General features: G+C 44.7%; 1 protein-coding gene across 1 annotated transcript in view; it reads left to right on the plus strand.

The window, feature by feature from the left end:
• Positions 1-17,973, plus strand: part of grik2 (glutamate receptor, ionotropic, kainate 2) — a 156,887-nt gene that overhangs the window by 82,603 nt on the left and 56,311 nt on the right. The window contains exons 8-10 of the mRNA XM_036539268.1: positions 13,053-13,196; positions 15,630-15,737; positions 17,297-17,410. Coding sequence (XP_036395161.1) covers positions 13,053-13,196; positions 15,630-15,737; positions 17,297-17,410 — 366 coding nt within the window. The remainder of the gene's footprint in view (positions 1-13,052; positions 13,197-15,629; positions 15,738-17,296; positions 17,411-17,973) is intronic.

Genomic DNA, 17,973 nt, shown 5'->3' on the forward strand with positions numbered 1-17,973 from the left:
TGTTTTTATTGGTTCTCCTGTTTTAAACAGGAAGCACACAGTGACTTCCCCCCGAATGAAGTCATTAGCACAGTAAGTTGAAATGGAAAAGAGATAAGCTGTTCATGTGTGAAACTGTGGAAATGGTGGTCGTGGGTAGGTGGGGGGGTGGTGGGGGGGTGGTGGGGGGGGGGGGGGGGGAGAGGGGGGACGTGAGGCAGTGGGGGGTGCATGAGGTCTCTAATGGAAGCGTCATGCTGGGAGAAAGTTCTCGTAAAAAAAAAAAGTCCTTAATGTGCGGGGAATGAACGCACATTACAGCGGCGAATGGTCCCTTGTAAACACACAGTGAGAAAACGCTCACTGGAGATTAGAATCCTGGGGCCACATAACAGCCCGGCAGAGAAATGGATGGAAAGGCAATGACATTAAAGAGTAAAGTGAGGCGGCAGAAAACAGATGAGTTCCTATTTGATAGTTCATTGACTTCTCCTTTATTCTGGGTCCCCGTCCTGGCTGGCGCATGAGCTGTTCCGCGGCACACGACGAGGGCCCCACCTCGCCACTTTCATTTCCCCACAATGGGGTCGCAGCGGAGCCGGGGAACGGAAAAAATGCCACCATAATGTCTGAGGCCATTCTGGCTCAGAAACAGACCGCAATTTATTGCAGACAGCAGGGCGTAATTTCGGTAATACAGGTGATGTGTTGGGGATAGTGAAAATTGTGTAAACAGAGATTTTTCTGACAAATGAAAGCGCTGGAGTACATAAAAATGAGTTCATTGGGACTTGCCTGATAGGAAGGCACCAGAGTGCTTACATTTAGATGGAAAGTGATGGTTCTTTGTGCTGTATTAACGTTATTACAAATCTGTAAAAGAGATCTGATCATGAACCGTGAGAAGGCAGTATCCCTTATTGTGTTCTGTTTTTTCCTGGATGTACTTTTATGGGTTAGATTCTGGGTCAGTTTTTACAGAACCCATCAAAGGCAGTGTAACAACCTTACCCTTCACACACACACACACACACACACACACACACACACACACACACACACAACCCATGTTCAATCCAGCATTTTGAGATGATCCTGATGACAATAAGGAGCGAAGGACAGAGACAAAGGCAGACAAGTGAGAAAAAAAAGACAAAAGTGTAACAGAGAAGAGCAAATGAGAGGGAAGGAGGGGAGAGGGGGAAAAAGTGTGAAAACAAAGGGACTAAAAGAGAAGGAAAGAGATGGTGAATGAGAGAACAGAGAGAGAGAGAAGGCGGGAACAGGCAAGCGATGTCGGGATAACGAGTCGCAGTGGAAGTGTGTCCCAGATTGGGAGTGTTTGCCAAACAAAGAGCCCTGCAAACTCAATTAAAGCCCAGATTTCCCCCAGGAAGAGAGGAAATGTGAAATTATCCCTGCTTGTTAAACCTGTCACTTAATTTCATTCTAATTATTAGTTATGATCCCAGAGACCCCAAGGCTAATTGTTTTTTTTTTCCTTCGTTCCATTTTCTGTGACAGTGAGAAGGTTTCCTATGACTATGTCACAATATCACAGGATCTATGTGACATTTATTGATATATCTCTGGCTCATGCTAACAGGATTACTTGGAGCCAAGGCCCTCAAACCATTTAGGTAGATTTGGTTTGACAGCTAAATTTGTTCTGGAAGAATATACATTCGGAATGTACGGCTTTTGTATTCAGTCAATGAAATGTAATGTGCCAATTATATGTGTTAAAGAATACAAATAATAGACAAACTAGCAGTATGCTGGTTTGATATGTTTATGTGACATGAATTACTTTCCACATTTATGCGAAGAAAAACCTGATTGGGAGTACGTAAGCATGCCGTGCTGTTTTAAAGATGTTCAGCTGCAGATCAGTCTTCGGACACACATTGTGGGAATGGTGCGGCAATACACACGGAGTGACGCGAGAGCTCTATTGGGCGAGCACAAAAAAAAGCTGAGCGAAAATCGCAGGAAGCTGTGCCGAATAAAGCCCGGCCAAACGGGTGACGCGTGGAGCGCGGAGGAGAGAAAGATGACAGGGAGAGACGGAGGCGGCCAGAGGAGGGCAAGGAATGCAGACGGCGGGAGGGAGACGTGTCGGGGTCAGATGCTGATGCCTGCGTCTCCCGCTGATGAAAAGGAGGCCAAGGAGAAAAACGCTGCGAGAGGAGCGACACGATTTCCCTTTCAATTAAAACCCGACCGGATTTCAGCGTAATGATACTGGAGCCTAAACAGAAGGCACAGGACTCACTGCCTTGAATGTGGGCTGACAGTCTGAAATGGCAGAAACATGATTTGCACTAGACCTCAGATGGAGACAAAGGGGACCCAAGGAATCGTTAGCAGCAGCCCCCCCCTCCCCCCTCCCCAGCTGAATCATTCATTACATCTGCAACTTATATAGCTTACTTTTTTTTCTTTTATATGTTATCTGTTTTTATAGCTGGATATTTACCGAGGCAATTCTGGTTAAGCACCTTGCTCAGCGGTACATTAAGAGTGCCCAACGGGCAATAGAAGCGGCCACCTGTGGAGTACAAGCCATGCTCCTTACCGCTGCATCACGCTGCTGCCCCAAAGCTGGCTCTCACACTGCTGCCCCCTGCTGGATCTCAGGCATGCCCTGTTAATAATTTCACAGATAAGGCTTTCCCACATCAGGCTTGTCAGCAAGTGCAGGGGACTACCTAGTGAAGGTAAAAATATGTTTACGCTCCACACGGCAGAGGCACCACTTTCACCACATTCCTCGAACAGAATCTAGTTCCAACACAAGCGACTGTCATATCACTGTAATTTACAGAAATTCCCGCAGTCCCTAGAAGAACAACAATTTTATTGGGAAGCAACAGCGAGGGTTTCCACAGAAAGCGTGAGGAGGTGGCAGCATCAAAAAAGAGGTATTGTATGTGTCCTCAACGAGCCATCAATACGTCGCTGCTGGTCCAGGGCATGCGAGCACCCGCTGGGCCATTGATCGAGGGCCACTGCTCCTTTCAGATCAATATCATGCTGGCTTTTCTCACAGTAATGTTCCGAACAAAGCTATTTCATATCATTCTTTTGTGCAGACAGCACAGCTCACGGAACTGTATCTCGTCCCCTGAGAACTGCGGAACAGTGAGTGTGATGAGGCGGCTGGAATACGGATTTGAGTTGTGATTGGCTAAGAGATCGAGGTGCCCCTATGAATGAGCCTATCAGAGCCTTCCTGAGTGTAAAGTGAGTGTAAAGATCTAATTACCTACTTGCCAGCACTGAGTTACCAGGGGAGGAGAAGTGACACAGAGAACAGGAAGTGTATATGTGTTTGAAAGTGATTAATTGGCATTAGATGTTTAGCAAATGAGTAGAAATGTATATATTACATTGCTACACTACTATATTACATTACAAATGACAACCTTTGGGTTATGAGGTCTGCTCCTTACCACTACACCACACTGCTGTCCAAAAAATAGTTATGTTCGTTATGTATATAGCTTAATAGTTATGTATAGTTAAGCAGATGGTCTTATCCAGAGCAACTCACACATGTTACAGGTTTTACATGTTACCAGTTTATATAGCTGGATGTTTACTAAGGTGACCTTGCCAAGAGTACAGCAGTAGCACCTCAGCAGGGAATCGAACTGGCAACCTTTTGGTTACATGCCCTGCTCCTAACCACTATGCTACACCGCCGCCCCCATATACAAATGTATATAACCTTAACTGAAAAAGCACATACATTCAGCATTGAAAATACTTCACACTTTGCTGAGATTTGGCCACACTGGTTTTGTCGTAACGCAACGCAAGATATTCGCATGACCATATGTAAGCATAAATGCTGTCCCGTGGGCAGGATGAATTAAGACGGTTGACACTAAGACTCAGTTTTGACACTGAACGATGCTCCATTCCCCTAGCTAATTAAAGGAGGCTGTAATTACATATAGAGCTGAAAGAGATCAGTTACATTGATGAAGCGCCGTTCTGACATTGAGAGAGAGGCTTCCTTGAAAGTCACAGGAAGGAGCCAGAGTGCCATAAATCACCAGCTAATGCACCTCAAACAAAAGGCCGGGATCCTCGCTGTCGGAGGGCTGAGAAACGGCAGCGACACTTTCTGTGTCCTTATGAATAAGAGATATGTGTCAATATGTGGTCAAGTCGAAATCATTTTAAAAAGTATAAATATTTAAAGCCTATATAGCCAAGTATATTGTGCGGTAATATAATTGCATATATGATAGTGACAGTGATTTATATATTTTCTAAAAGTATGTTTTGACAAACGTAAAATCCTGCATGCTACAGTCTGACGTGTGTTACTTAAATAGAACAACAATATTATTTAAGTCTTGTTGTTTCACTACATGTTAAATATTAGTTTTTTTAGTACGGTTATGCATTATTAGAATTATTTACAATTCTCAGAAACTGCAAATACATTGAGAGAAATGGCCTCCTATTTTCAGTTAGCCCAGATCACTCAGAGACCTCAATCTGTGCTTTGTCTGGTGGGCTGAAATTACAGGCGCAAAACGTTTGATGAATTCTTGTTCACCAGGGGCCTTGCTCTGCTACCCTGTGGAAATCTTCACTGAAGGATTAGCTTTTTCAATTTGTGAATTGAAACTGCATCATTGTTTTAATTTAATCCCATACATTGTTTCAAACTAAGGGAAAAAAAAACAAAACATACAGATAAAAAATATACCAACGGATTAGTTATAATATCATCTCCGGCTGTGTGAAAAGGCACGTAATCTTGTGGAAGAGGACAAAAAAAAATCACACTGAATAGGATAATTATATAAAATCTATTAACAGCTGCTAATTAATTTAGTCCGCAGCTAAACTCTCAAAGGTAAAGATGTGATATATCGGAAGATAATGGAGCTGAAATAATATCACAGTTTGGAGATCCCCGCCTGCCTCTCTGGTAGGACTCCAGGCTCCGCCTCCTTCACAGGAACAGAGAAGCGGACAAAGTTTCGTCGAGGAGTTTTCCAGACATCGGTATGGACGACGGACGCGCTGATTTGGGGGAGGATTAACATTCTGCTGGGGGTGCGAGAGTGACCTTTTGCCGTCGCGGTGTGGGCGGCGAACATGTGGTGGAGCGAGAGGGGCTAAGAGCGCGTGTTAATCGACCCAACGCTGAGGATCAAGGGAGACGGACGCGGGCGTGCTTAAGTGGGGCCGCGGCCATGTTTCCCATTACCCAGAAGGCTCGGCAGGTCAGGGCTCTGCCTGGGCGGACCGCATGGTGTGGAGCAGCAGGGGGGCTTATCTGGGGCACTTTTCGCTCTTAATTTGCATGCATTTGCATGAAGAAGCATGAAGGAAATTGTAAAAGGGATGACTCGATCACCTTTGATGTCATATTATTGTGCAAGGATAGAGGTTGTCATACATTTATGTACATGTATTCATATTCATATTCATATTCATAATGGTTTTATGATAATGTATTATATCCTCTGCCAATCCAAACTGTCAGGTTGTGTGAGAGACCGGTATGAATTATACATTCTAATGTACTATATGTACATACACGTTTTATAATTATGCTAATTAGAATGTAATAATATATATTAATGTTGAAATGACTTATGTATCTTTCATTTGCACATGCACTATCACTGAATTGTTGTTTTTCTTATTTTGCTAATGGTCGAGGGAAATGGTCTGAAGTGGTTGTGCCAACACGCATTGACTGTTTGCATGGTTGGTGGAACATACAGAATTGTATTCCCAGGTGAAATTTTTGTGATTTGAGTATAACCTCCTTCCTGTGTGCTTTATTGTGGATGTATCAAATGCTCAAGTGTTCAAAGTGTTCAAAGTTCCATCTTTTTCTTTTTTTAACAATATTCCTTTAAAAGCTATGGCTTTCTGGGTTTATCTGTTTTACCGATTGAGTGGATAGGAAGCATTTGGTGGCACTGGGTTTGTCCCACAATGCTCTCTGGCTTCAGAATGATTGACATGAGCACAGCACTGTCAAATGAGGTCCCCGAGCAACACATCCCCTGTCACCTTCAATCCGCCCAGGGGCGGCCACGTCGCGGTAACAAACTCGTTACTCCCAAACGCACTGGCAATAACACCCTCAGCCGGGGCAATTTTATGATTCATTTAGCCCAATAAAGAGCGTTTATTAAAGTTCACTTATTTATCAATAATAGCTTCTTTCAGTTATTGTGCCTCAGCTCCGTCTGAAGTAGAGCTGTGGAGAATGCATTCTGATTGACCAGAATAAAGACATAGATTACATTCTGCAAGAGTGGGGGTCAGACTGTCGTCGTAGTTCATACACAGGCTGTAACGCAGGATACTTACAGGGTGGATGAGTGTTAAATCGACTAAAAAAATATCGCTTGTGTAGAACTTCTTTTGATTACAGAATTGATTTTTGGATAAAGGAATAACACACAGATTGTATGCAGGGCTATGGATTCTCTCCATATCTCTCCCCATTCTCTCGTTCCATCCTCTGAGAGTTGGATGAGGGAGTGTGAGGTGTGAGGGAGCAAAGCTTACTGTGAAGAGGAAGAGCCTTAATAGCTGTGCCTATGCAATTCATCCATTACAAGAGCGGGTGTAACGGCGCCCTCTGCAGGCTTGACTGTCCAAGGACCCGTGGAACAGAGAGGTCAAAGGTCACAGCAGTTGTCTGAAGCAAACTGCAAAGGGGAAATCCGCCCAAAAATGAATAGCCAGAGATAACTGTCAGAATCAGTCTTCTGCTTCAGCGACAGCCTCCCCCACTCTTCCCTCCCTCCCGCTAATGAATGTAATGGAGGAGAAAAGTGACACAGAGGTTGACGCTTTCCTTTGGCGGCTGGTTTTCTGCCCGGAGGGCCACTGTAAGTGACACGAGTGACCATCGTGGTGAGCGAACTAACAACTGCTGCCCTGCGATAAGGAAAACCAGACGTGTCTCAATCGCTCTTTTTATAAAAGGGGTGTGCCCTGTTCGTCTAAAATATCCTTTTGCCTCACTAACCACAAGCTTCTCTTTCTGGGAAAGAAGCTATCTGATTGACTGGCGGTCTTCCCTACCGCAAATTGTTAATCAAAATCCTCGCTCTTTAGCGTTAAAGTAATAATCTGCATTCAGGACAGTGTGTTTAATTAAACAATGGGGTAAGGAACAGCCTCGAGCCGCTCCACTGACAGGCGATTTTCCCTTGCTTTTATAAATCTGCAAACCATATGCTGTTGCCATCTTTCCCTCTCGCGTGGTTGACAGGGAACGTTTTGGTTCCACTGAGTCGACTCCCCCACCCCCATCCCCACGAAATGCATTCGGCGCAGACCGACTCTGGCGAGATTCAGAGACGACAGCGATGGGCAGTCTCATTCTCTCTTCAGTCACACTGCAGCCCTGAGGTTCTCAGATCCTGTTTATCAAACATAAACAGTAGCATAATTTCAAGGGAGGGGGCAAGATCTGCGTAAACGTCTTTGTAATGCCGATGGACACCACAAAAATTACATTGTTGTCTGCGTTGTTGGAACGTATATTAGTTTTGCTGTCTTCAGTCAGACTGAATATTGATAGAGTCTGCATGCTAACAGTATACAATTTCAGTGTTGCTTGCGCAGTCAGACTTCATTTATTGGCAGTGTTATATGTACAGTCCAGCTGTATAATTCTACAAGTGTCTGTGCAGTCAGGCCGTGTGAGAACAGGAGCTGACTGCGCAGTCGGCCTCTGTGCAGACCTGCCTGTAACTGCAGGAGTGAAGCCTGGGGAGCAGATGCTCCCAGAGGTGCCGCATCTGTTTGTGCAGGACTGGATCTTATCGATTATCTGGTCATTCATCAGGTGCGGAAGAACAGATTGGGCGAGGGGGAAGGCTTCAGGTGGGATTGGAGGTGGTGAGGATATTGTCTCAGGAATCGTTCCGCATGCAGATGTAGCATTCGCAGTGGCGCGTGTCACTTGTCAGGTGCTCTGCGTTTATATTTTACGTGAGGCTTCTCATTAGTCTTTGTCCTGACAGTCGCACTACATTCCTTTAGGCAGTGGTGAGGAAAGGCAGGAGAGGGTGACATTTGGCCTATGTGACTGGGTCGTGGCCTTGAGAGCTAATCCTATCATAGATTGGCAGTACCCCTAGGCTGTATCATGAATACCTCATCTTTGACATTGTAGGCCATAGTAGCCCTGTATTCTAGCTAGATTAATGACATGTTGGATGCTGTCATATATGGATATGATGGATTGATGGATCCTAAATGTATTTTTACAAACACGTTACAAGACTTTTTACTTTTTCCAGGACCACTGGGTAGTAGTGAGGTGGGCCAAAGGAAGAATACTTGTCCCACTCTGTTCTTTTCTCCCAGATGAAATTTGCGGTGCTGTTTGAAAAAAGGGAAAGTCGCTGATACTGCTACAGAATGTCAGTCAATTCTCACTTCCACGTTAAACAATTTGGACTTGGCCCGCGTCCAGGCCTGGTGAGTGTGTGTGTGTTAGCTGCTCTCGGGAGAGCGACGCTGTTATCCCAGGCTCTGAAATGTGTGAGTTTGCGATTCCTTGAAGGGGAAAAGTCAGAGCGATGAAGCAGAAACTCTGGCCTACTGCCTCTGGGACTCTTCTGAGGAGTCAGACACCAGACGTCAAGTTACAGCTTCCACTAGTATGTACAAGGCAATTGCTTCCTTACATAATGATACAATATTGCATTAATATGAAGTCATAAGGAATAGGGAATTCTAATTAGCTGTTTTAGTTGGTCTTGGTGTTGGCCATGTTGAGGAGTCAGTCTCTCCTATCACCTATGTATCCTATGTATCCTATCACTATCCATATTTTTTGTATTGTCTGGATTGTACACAGGTGGAAATTGGAAAAATTCAATGGCAAAATTAATGGTAGAGTAAAATGTTTTAAACACAGAAGAAGAAAACAGTTCTGTATAAATTTTCTTAGCCAGAATTAATTATGTAGCTCACATCTTAAATGTTACCCTTTTATACTGCTGGATATTTACTGAAGCAAGTTACGTTAAATACCTCGCTCGAGGGCACATCAGCAGAGCCCCAGTTGGGGGTGGGGTGGGGTGTGGTGGGGGGGGGCTGAAGCTCCAGTCTTTTTGGTTACACGCCCAGTTCCTTCACTTCACCGCTGCGCCACGCCAGATGGGAGTGATGCCACTTGCACAGGAGCGAGGAAAGATTCGCAACTTTTAAGAGTGCTCACCCCTTGCCTCTGCAGGGAAACCCAACGTGCCGAATGCGTTTGTTACAATCACACGGTTTAAAGCGGCGTGACCGACTCGTGGGCCCACAGCTACTGCTTTCTCTGAGAGAATTGTTTTCAAAATAAGAAAGGAACTGCAAACCTGCCAATGTGACTCTTTAGCGTTCTGCGTTTACTTTTTATCTTTGTCGGTATTTTATCTTTGTCATCCTCTTTTGTTGAACTCTAAGTAACGCAGTTGTGTTTAAAATAAATACACTTTCCAAATTGAAAACGGGAAAGGAACTGTAAATCCATAAACTGGCAATGCATCTGCGTCTGTGAGGAAAATAAGGTGTCGGCAACACCGCTCCTTGTCTTTGATTTGTCACAGGGCCGATGGCAGAGCCAGTCACGTCAGGGCTCGGTGCATTTTAACATTTCATAAAACTGTTGAGATCAGTCTCTTCTCGGGAGAGTTATTAAATATGTCTCTATCGCTATCGTCTTCTCTCTCTCTCTATTTCTCTGTCTCACTCTCTCCCTGTCTGTCTCTTTCTCTTCTTTCCCACTCTGTATCCCTCCCTTTCTCTCTCTCTCTCTCTCTCTCTCTCATCCCTAGAAGCTGGTGATGGGATAGGAGTGGGAGAAGAAGCGTGAATGAGGCGTAAAAGAAAGCACATCAGGGGTAATATTTATACTGGCTGACACAAGGGAAAAGCTGCTTTTAAAGCATTTAGCTTTAATTTCATTCAGCTCTGACATAATTGATTTTAATGAGATGTTTATGGAGTGAAATTGCCATATTGCTAAATCATTGTTGGCCTGCCTGATGGGGTCTTCTCTGTCTTGCACTGGGGAAAAAGGCCATTACACTTCTCTATTGTTTTACGGCAACAATTTGCAGCACTGTTTTCTTTGAAGTCGCCACAGTTTTTAAACTATTTTGTGTGGAACATTTTGTGATTTTGAATGTGATTCCTGTCATAGAATATATATAGAGGCCTATTGCTTTCAGTCTTATCGAAAAAAAAAACATGCTCTGCATGGACTTCATGTATTGTACAGCTCTGTACTGAGCTTTACATTCATATCAATGCAAGCAGTGGAAGTGCTATGCTAAATCCGTGAATTATAATTGACAGCAAAGCTACAATAATTAACCTGGTCTGCAAAAAAATCCTCATGTAATTACATAAACGTGTGACTTCTTCCATCTCAGGTGATTAAAAAAGTACCACATGCTACAATGGTGGCAGTTTTGCTTTAAGGTGCAATTAGTCAGGGGCACTCTAGCTCCCTGTCTGCTGCCCACACGTCCATGCGCCCGAAGCCATTGGCTGCCACTCTCCATTCTTCTGCCCTCTCCGATTGACTGACAGGTGTTGCGTCTCACCAAGGTGTGGATTAACTGCCACTCAGTGTCGATGTGGGAGGGGGTGGCGTGACTGACAACCCTGTGTTGCCATGTGAATGACACCAGCCCCCCTCTCCCTGACCCAATATGGCCCACCAACGCACCTAGGCAAGCAGCACCCCCTCCCTTCCCTGTAGTTCTTTCACACATCTGCTTTCTATTAACAGGGTTCATTAGCATTACAAGTATTATTATTATTCCCAGAACCCCTCTTCAAGATGGCGCTGTCGGAGTTAGATTCATGCTTCCTGTTTGCTGTTGTCTCCTATCCCTGTCTCTGATTCCATTCCATTACATTTAGTGTACATTATAGTTATTAGCAAACGCTCTTATTCACAGTAGCTTACACAGGTTATAATTTTTACATGTTATCCATTTATACAGCTTGATATTTACTGATATTTTGGATTAAATACATTGCCCAAGGGTACAACGGCAGTGCCCTAGTTGGGAATTTGAACCGGCAACCTTTGGGTTACTAGCCCTGCTCCTTACCACTACGCCACTTTGCCAGATTCCTTGTTTTAAGGCTGTTCTAGGCTTGTAGGAGTTGCCTGTTCAGGTCTGTGTTGCCGATACTGGCCTCTTATCTGTGTGTGAGGAAATCAGTCTGCCCTGAGATCAGCACAGGAGGTCTTTAGACTGAGCTCTGACAGAGTCTTTCTGTTGGAGGAGGCCATCTTCCCTCTACACTGTTTTTACTCGTTCTGCTTCCATTACCTTTGCAAGCCACAACTCTCATCAGCTGCGTTTGCCAGTAGAACTCCAAAGACTTCCTCAATGTTTAGTCTTTATCCTTTTATCTCTGTCAGAGCAAATACCCAATACCCTTACTGCTGCACTAATATATACACTAATACATGCTGATATATATATATACACAGTACAATGGTTCAGTGAGATGGAGTGCTGGCTTTTATCCATTTAATTCCTCCTTGATAATTGTTTTCAAGTCCCTCTCACACCCCCTGTGAACCTACAATCCACAGCTGTATATAAGTCAGAAAACTGAGGCAGCAGCATCAAATCCCTGCTCATTAAAAAAGAACGCTGGCATCTCGTGTGTTCCATGTTCCTTCAGTAGCGCAACAAAGTGCGCCTACCTTTGATCCTTTTTAAAAAGCATAAATAAATGAATAAAATGCTGAAAAATATATCATAGTCTATTCTGCTTGATATTGGATGTATTATGAAAATAGAATGAATTAAAAATGGGAAAAAAATGAAAGAAGTCTAAATAAAAATATGAAGGCCTTTGTCTCATAGCTATCGGTGGATGTGTGCCAGCTTCTTCCAGGCAGACTGGGAATCTTGTGTTTTGCTTCCTGACGAGCAATACTGGTGTCTATGGGCTATGCGTGCCAGATCAGAGGGGGGAAAAAGACACAAGATATCATCACACAGACACAGTCTCGACCAGCAACACTGGATGCATTCAATATACAATTAAAAGGAAAACTACAGGTTTCACAATGATTTATTCTGCTAGACAGCAATTTCAAAAGCGCCCTCAGGCATGATTTCCATACAACAAATGTCTAACAGTGTTGTGATTGCTTTGCAATCATCCGAGACAAACACTAATTAGATTTTTTAGACTGTTGAAAAAAAGGGTTTCCTTCACAGAACTTGGTTACTAGGCACTTTCCTGCCACTGTCTTCCAGTTATGTTAGTCACAGCTTTTCCTGCTAAGGAAAGTGGATGGTGAACTATACAGATGTGTGACCAAAGATGGCCTGGCTACTTAGATTCAGTGATAAGACGCCATTTCATATCCAGTCTTCGGGGTCATGTTGTTGATATTGGTATGGGTATAGGACCAAGCAGGAACAGCCACTGTGCAAATCATATTATTCAGAATTAGTTTAGACTTTCAACAATGGACTAGTCCAGTTGTGTGTGACTGTGAGCTGTTGCATTTGTGACATTCTCTGTACTACTTTCCAAAATCTGGTGAAATGACTCTCCCTGGACATTTGGTTGGCTGCCGTATGCTGATCGTGTAATTGGTGGGAGAATGTGCCACTGCCTGTGCATGTCAACATGATACTGTATGGTTCTCTTTCCTGTTTGAGACTAAACAGCTATATGCAGAGAGAACTGTATGCTGCTTTTGTTTTGACAGAATACCGCTTTATAACTTGATGTTGCTGGCAAGTATAAATACTGTTGTGATGACAATGATTAAACCCTTTCAGACGTGCTGCTGTTGCCCGAGCTCAGAATCTGGTGTTGTCAGAAATATCGCTTTAGGCAGATGCTTCACAGACCGACGACGCGTGTGCTGTTGCCGTTTTGCCACAGAACACAGGAAAAGGGTGTGGTGGTGATGACGACCGCACACAGGTGTCTTTCCGCCATTCAAAATGGATGCCGCTCTGATGTCCTGTTTCTGGCGATGCAGTAACGAGACGTGTCTTTCTGTCTGTTTTTCCCCGTTTCAGACGGACGCTGCTCTGATGTACGACGCGGTGCACGTGGTCGCTGTCGCGGTCCAGCAGTCCCCACAGATCACGGTCAGCTCCTTACAGTGCAACCGGCACAAGCCCTGGCGCTTTGGCAACCGCTTCATGACCCTCATCAAAGAGGTACAGTGTTTTTATTATTGCCATTTAGCAGATGCTCTTATCTAGAGCGAGATACATAGGTTACAGTTCTATCCACTTTAATCCATTTATACACCTGGATATTTACTGAGGCAATTCTGGGTTAAGTACCTTGACCAAGGGTACAGCAGCAGTGCCCCAGCAGGGAATCAAACTGGCAACCAGCAACGAGTCCTGCTCCTTACCACTATGCTGCCCTTGAAAGAGAGTATAAAGAGGGTCAGTATAATCTTAAAAGAGACAGAAATGGGGAGATATGGGAGGGTGGAGAGAGAATGAGAATGAGGGAAAAAGAGAAGGATGGAGGAGAAATGGAGAAAGAATGACAGAAAGAGAGAGAGGAGAGGGAAGTAACTACATGTTTTGTAATGGAAGGGAAAGGATCAACAGCCCTACTCACAGTATAATACATCTCTGTCACAGCCTAGAAAATAGTCAGCACCACCTTTCATTGACTAAAACAAATAGATGATAAGATAGAAAGATATAATAAGCAAATATAATACACAAAAATGTTTACATCTCTGTTTGCTACTTTACAATTATACTTGTCATTATTATAATTACTGTGTTTACCCTGCATAGATATTCATTGGTTTAGATGTATATATTTGTTCTTGTACCAATTATATAATGCTTTGGCAATATTTACAGAATGTATTTCATGCCAATAAAACATATTGAATTGAATTCAGCTGAGAGAGCTGGGGAGGAGGAGGGAGATTGGGAGAGAGTGAGTGAATGAGAGTGGAGAGAAGGAAAGAGGGAGAGAGAGACAGACAGAGAAGCTCTTGCTGCGTCCAATTTGTGCGCATAACTGCACGAGTGTGTGTGTGTGTGTGTGTGTGTGTGTGTGTGTGCACTTAAGTGCATTCACGTGAATATGTGTTTTATGAGGTTCCTTCAAGAACATCTCTCACTAACCTGCGTTGCCACATTATAATAAATTCATCCCTCAGACAGCTCCCACCTTATCTTAATCTTTGATAATTATTCTTCGCTGTGCTAGTTTCGGGAATCTGGGACAGCTAATCCGAAGCTCCCCGTCACTTTTCAGCGGCGGACTGCGCGGCTCTATATTTAGGCGTGATAAACCCTTACTGTTTGCTCCCTCAGATATTAGCAGTTCTCCCCGCTAAGACCCGGAGTGCGGGGTGAGCCGGGGGAGGGGAAGGGATCCTGACACATTAAAGCGCGACGGCCCTCCATGTTGAGCCGCAGAACAAATAATCTCCAATCTCCACGCTCCCCGCTCTCTCTCTCTCTCTCTCTCTCTCTCTCTCTCTCTCTCTCTCTCCAAGGCCCCCTGTTCAAAGCCCTGTTGACTTTGCCTTCACTCCTTTGTGCCGCTGCTTCGAGTGCAGCTGAAATCTGAGCCCAGCCGGTGGGGCGGAGGATACGGTAGCGGGCCCCGCTTGGCGAGGGAGAGCCGTTCGCCGCGTGGTGCTGACCGTTACGGGGAGCCACACGTGGGCCGGCGTGCGCTGCAGTTTGACTGGAAACAACCTGGCGATATCTGCATTAAAATTCTTTTTTGTTTTTAAAACAAGCTGTATTTGAACTCTGTGCAAAGCGTAACATTTTGAATTCTTTTTTAAGATGACAAAAATCCAATAGAAACAATTTTTCTATAATAGCACTCGGATTGCTATTGGTCTATTCAATATATTCAGTATTTCAATAATACTGGTATATTCAAACCAGTGAACTCTCTCCTCCCTCTTCCCTTTATCTCTCCCTCTCCTTCTCATCCTTTTAGCAGCAATTACCACATCAGAAAAAGTATTAAATAAATAATTATTACACATTAGCCCCCCTTTTTAAACAGCTGGATAATTATTAATGCAGTTTCTTTTCCCAAAGTGCTCCACCACTTTGCTACCCATTTGCAGGTTTTACTGTAGGTAAGTGAGTAAGCATGCCATGCTGCAAGTAGAGTAGTGTAAGTGAGTAACAGGTCCTGTCTGGCACTGTCTTAACCCCTGATTCTTACTCACTGAGGATGTGGCACATAACCAGTGGGAGCTGTTTGTGGCCGGGTATATAATCTGCTGATTGCTCCTCCTTTATAAAAAGCTCTGTAGGTATAGAAGTCGCTGATGCCTGATTTCTCCCGTGTCCATCTTTAAAGATCTGATACCATAGTTTCCCTGCCAGTAATGCCCGGGCTTCTGAAAAACCGAATGAACATAACAAATATAACCTATATCAGAGCCATGTAGGTGTAAACTGTGTGTGTGAGTGTGTGTGGGTGTGTGTGTTTTTCAGTTGCTCAAAGCTAAATCTTTTCATGCTACTAAATAATAAAAATTTCCATTAAGTAGTTTATTCCGCTCTTTTCTGCTTCTCCTCTCCTCTGTTTACCCCCCCCCCCCCCCAACACACACACACACACACACACACACACACACGCAGGCGCATTGGGATGGGCTGACCGGACGGATAACTTTCAACAAAACCAACGGCCTCCGGACGGATTTCGATCTCGACGTGATCAGCCTGAAGGAGGAGGGACTGGAGAAGGTACCAAGAGCATATGCATGCCCATGCCCACTATGTGTGTTCGTGTGTCAGCTTGTGTCTGTGCATGTGTCATTGTCTGTGTTTGCACGTGTGTGTGTGTATGTATACATGTATGAGATGGGCGCAGAGGCACACAGAAGCGTACAGTGCACGCAGTGTGACGGGGGAGAACTGGCTCTCGCGGTGGATAGTTGGCACGACCCCCCTTCTGGCTCGTGTGTATTGCCAGCACCGCCTTGAACAGCTCACTCTTTTAATAAAGAAACCCTCAGAAGCCCCCCAGGTTGGCGGAGGCCAAATTAAAGAGCTGATTCGCAATTACAAAACTATAGTTTAAACATTTCTGAAGGCGTCTGAAGCACTTTGTTTTCACGGCGAGGGTTTATTGCCGGTAAATTAGCTCGGCGGCCGCATCTGGTCTGATGAGATTCCCGGGAATAATTGTATGGGAGTGAAGAGGGGGCTCGGAGCGGAGGGTCCTCCCGGGAGTGGGGGGAGAGGGGAGACAGCGGCGCTGGACCGGCAGCGGAACAGGACACTCCAGCACGCACCCTCTCGATGTGAAGGGGCGAGAGGGGACGGGGTTCATGTATCAACAGCGCTTTACAAAGCACTTGAGAACCTTCACTGCAGGCATACTCCATCACAAACCCCCACGGTGCCACCAGCCTGCCCTAGCGCTGAGGTCAAACTTTGGTCGAGCTGCTTTACCCCGTGGCCAGAAAGCTACCTAGAGGATTGCAAAGCAAAGAGGAAGAAGAGGGGTGAACGAGAGGACTCCAGGGCTGCACCATGGCAACGAGGCACTCGTGTGTATGTATTTGTGCACTCCAGCAAGCTTTAATACATTCACAGCCAACACACATCTGTTGGAACTTTACTAGATGTTTTCGGATGAATGGGGGACTTATTAACTTAACAGTTTTTCTTATTATGATATAGTCTGACAAAGTTATTCATACTAAATACTAAGTCCTGGAATCAAAAATCTAAAAAAAATGGGCCCATTTGCATGTATAATGTGGATGTAAATGAAGAGATTAAAATGTGTGTGTGTGTGTGTGTGTGTGTGTGTGTGTGTGCGCGCGTGCGTGTGTTCACGCATACGCGTGTGTTCATGTTCTGTGCATGTGCACGTGCTCATATATGAAAAGCAACTGGAACAAGAGACCTCTTCAGTTTTGAGCAGAGTCGATCATCGGAGCACCATCAATAACAATCACAAGCATGTCAGGCCCGTAAACGTAGTCTTGTGAGAACAAGCCGCTGCCAACACAGGGCGGTGTCCCCCCCCTCCCCCGTTTCCGCCCAGTGGGCAAGAGTCAAATTAGTGTTCGCTTCCACTGTACACACAACGCATCCACGCCTCCGTCATTGTCACTGTCAGCCGGGATCAGACCTGACCACATTCATGTGCTAATGCCATTGTTGCGGGATGTCCCGATTAATTATTCCGTTAAGTTAACGGCAGCACTGCTCCTCTCCTCCCTCTTTAACATGAGCGAGATTAATTGCTGCGCGGCCGCAGCAATTAATCGGGGGCGTCTTTCTGACCGCAGATAGGAACGTGGGACCCGCCGAGCGGACTGAACATGACCGAGAACCAGAAGGGCAAGACGTCCAACGTCACAGACTCCCTCTCTAACAGGTCCCTGGTCGTCTCCACCATTCTGGTAAGCTGTTTTGTTGAATTTATTCATTTCTGTCGACACTGATGTAAAAATGCGTCCCTTGATACCGGTTGAATGTGCTTTGTTGTCATCATCCTCAGAGTTCGATATCACGGGGGACCACACTCCAGAAATCTCTGCAATGACAGTGTTTTTATTTTCCATCCTGTAATGGTAGGGCTACATGAACATGATAGCTTTCCAGTGACTATTTCCTTCCTATCTTTTCATGGTTATGAAAAAACACCTCTAGTCTCAAAAGACAAATGGGTTTGTTTTGTTTCTGTGCAGCTCGGATTCCACACAGGTGTGCTGATCTTTAAATCGTACGGATGGGATAGCTATGGTTGATGAGTCAATCCATATACCCTAAAGTTAAGTGAATCTGCATAGTTTCTGTACAGCATTACCCTGGCAAAACAAGCCAAATGTGTTTTTTTTTTTTCAGTGCAAGTCAGAAACAAATAAATAAATGAATAAATGCAAATTTAAGGGTGGGAGAGCCCTTTTCAAATTGGTTGAGAGGGCTTGCAGTGCGGACTAATTGACTGATTGATCGTCCAATA

Source organism: Megalops cyprinoides, chromosome 10 (assembly GCF_013368585.1).
Source record: "Megalops cyprinoides isolate fMegCyp1 chromosome 10, fMegCyp1.pri, whole genome shotgun sequence".
In the NCBI taxonomy this organism is placed as follows: Eukaryota; Metazoa; Chordata; class Actinopteri; order Elopiformes; family Megalopidae; genus Megalops; species Megalops cyprinoides.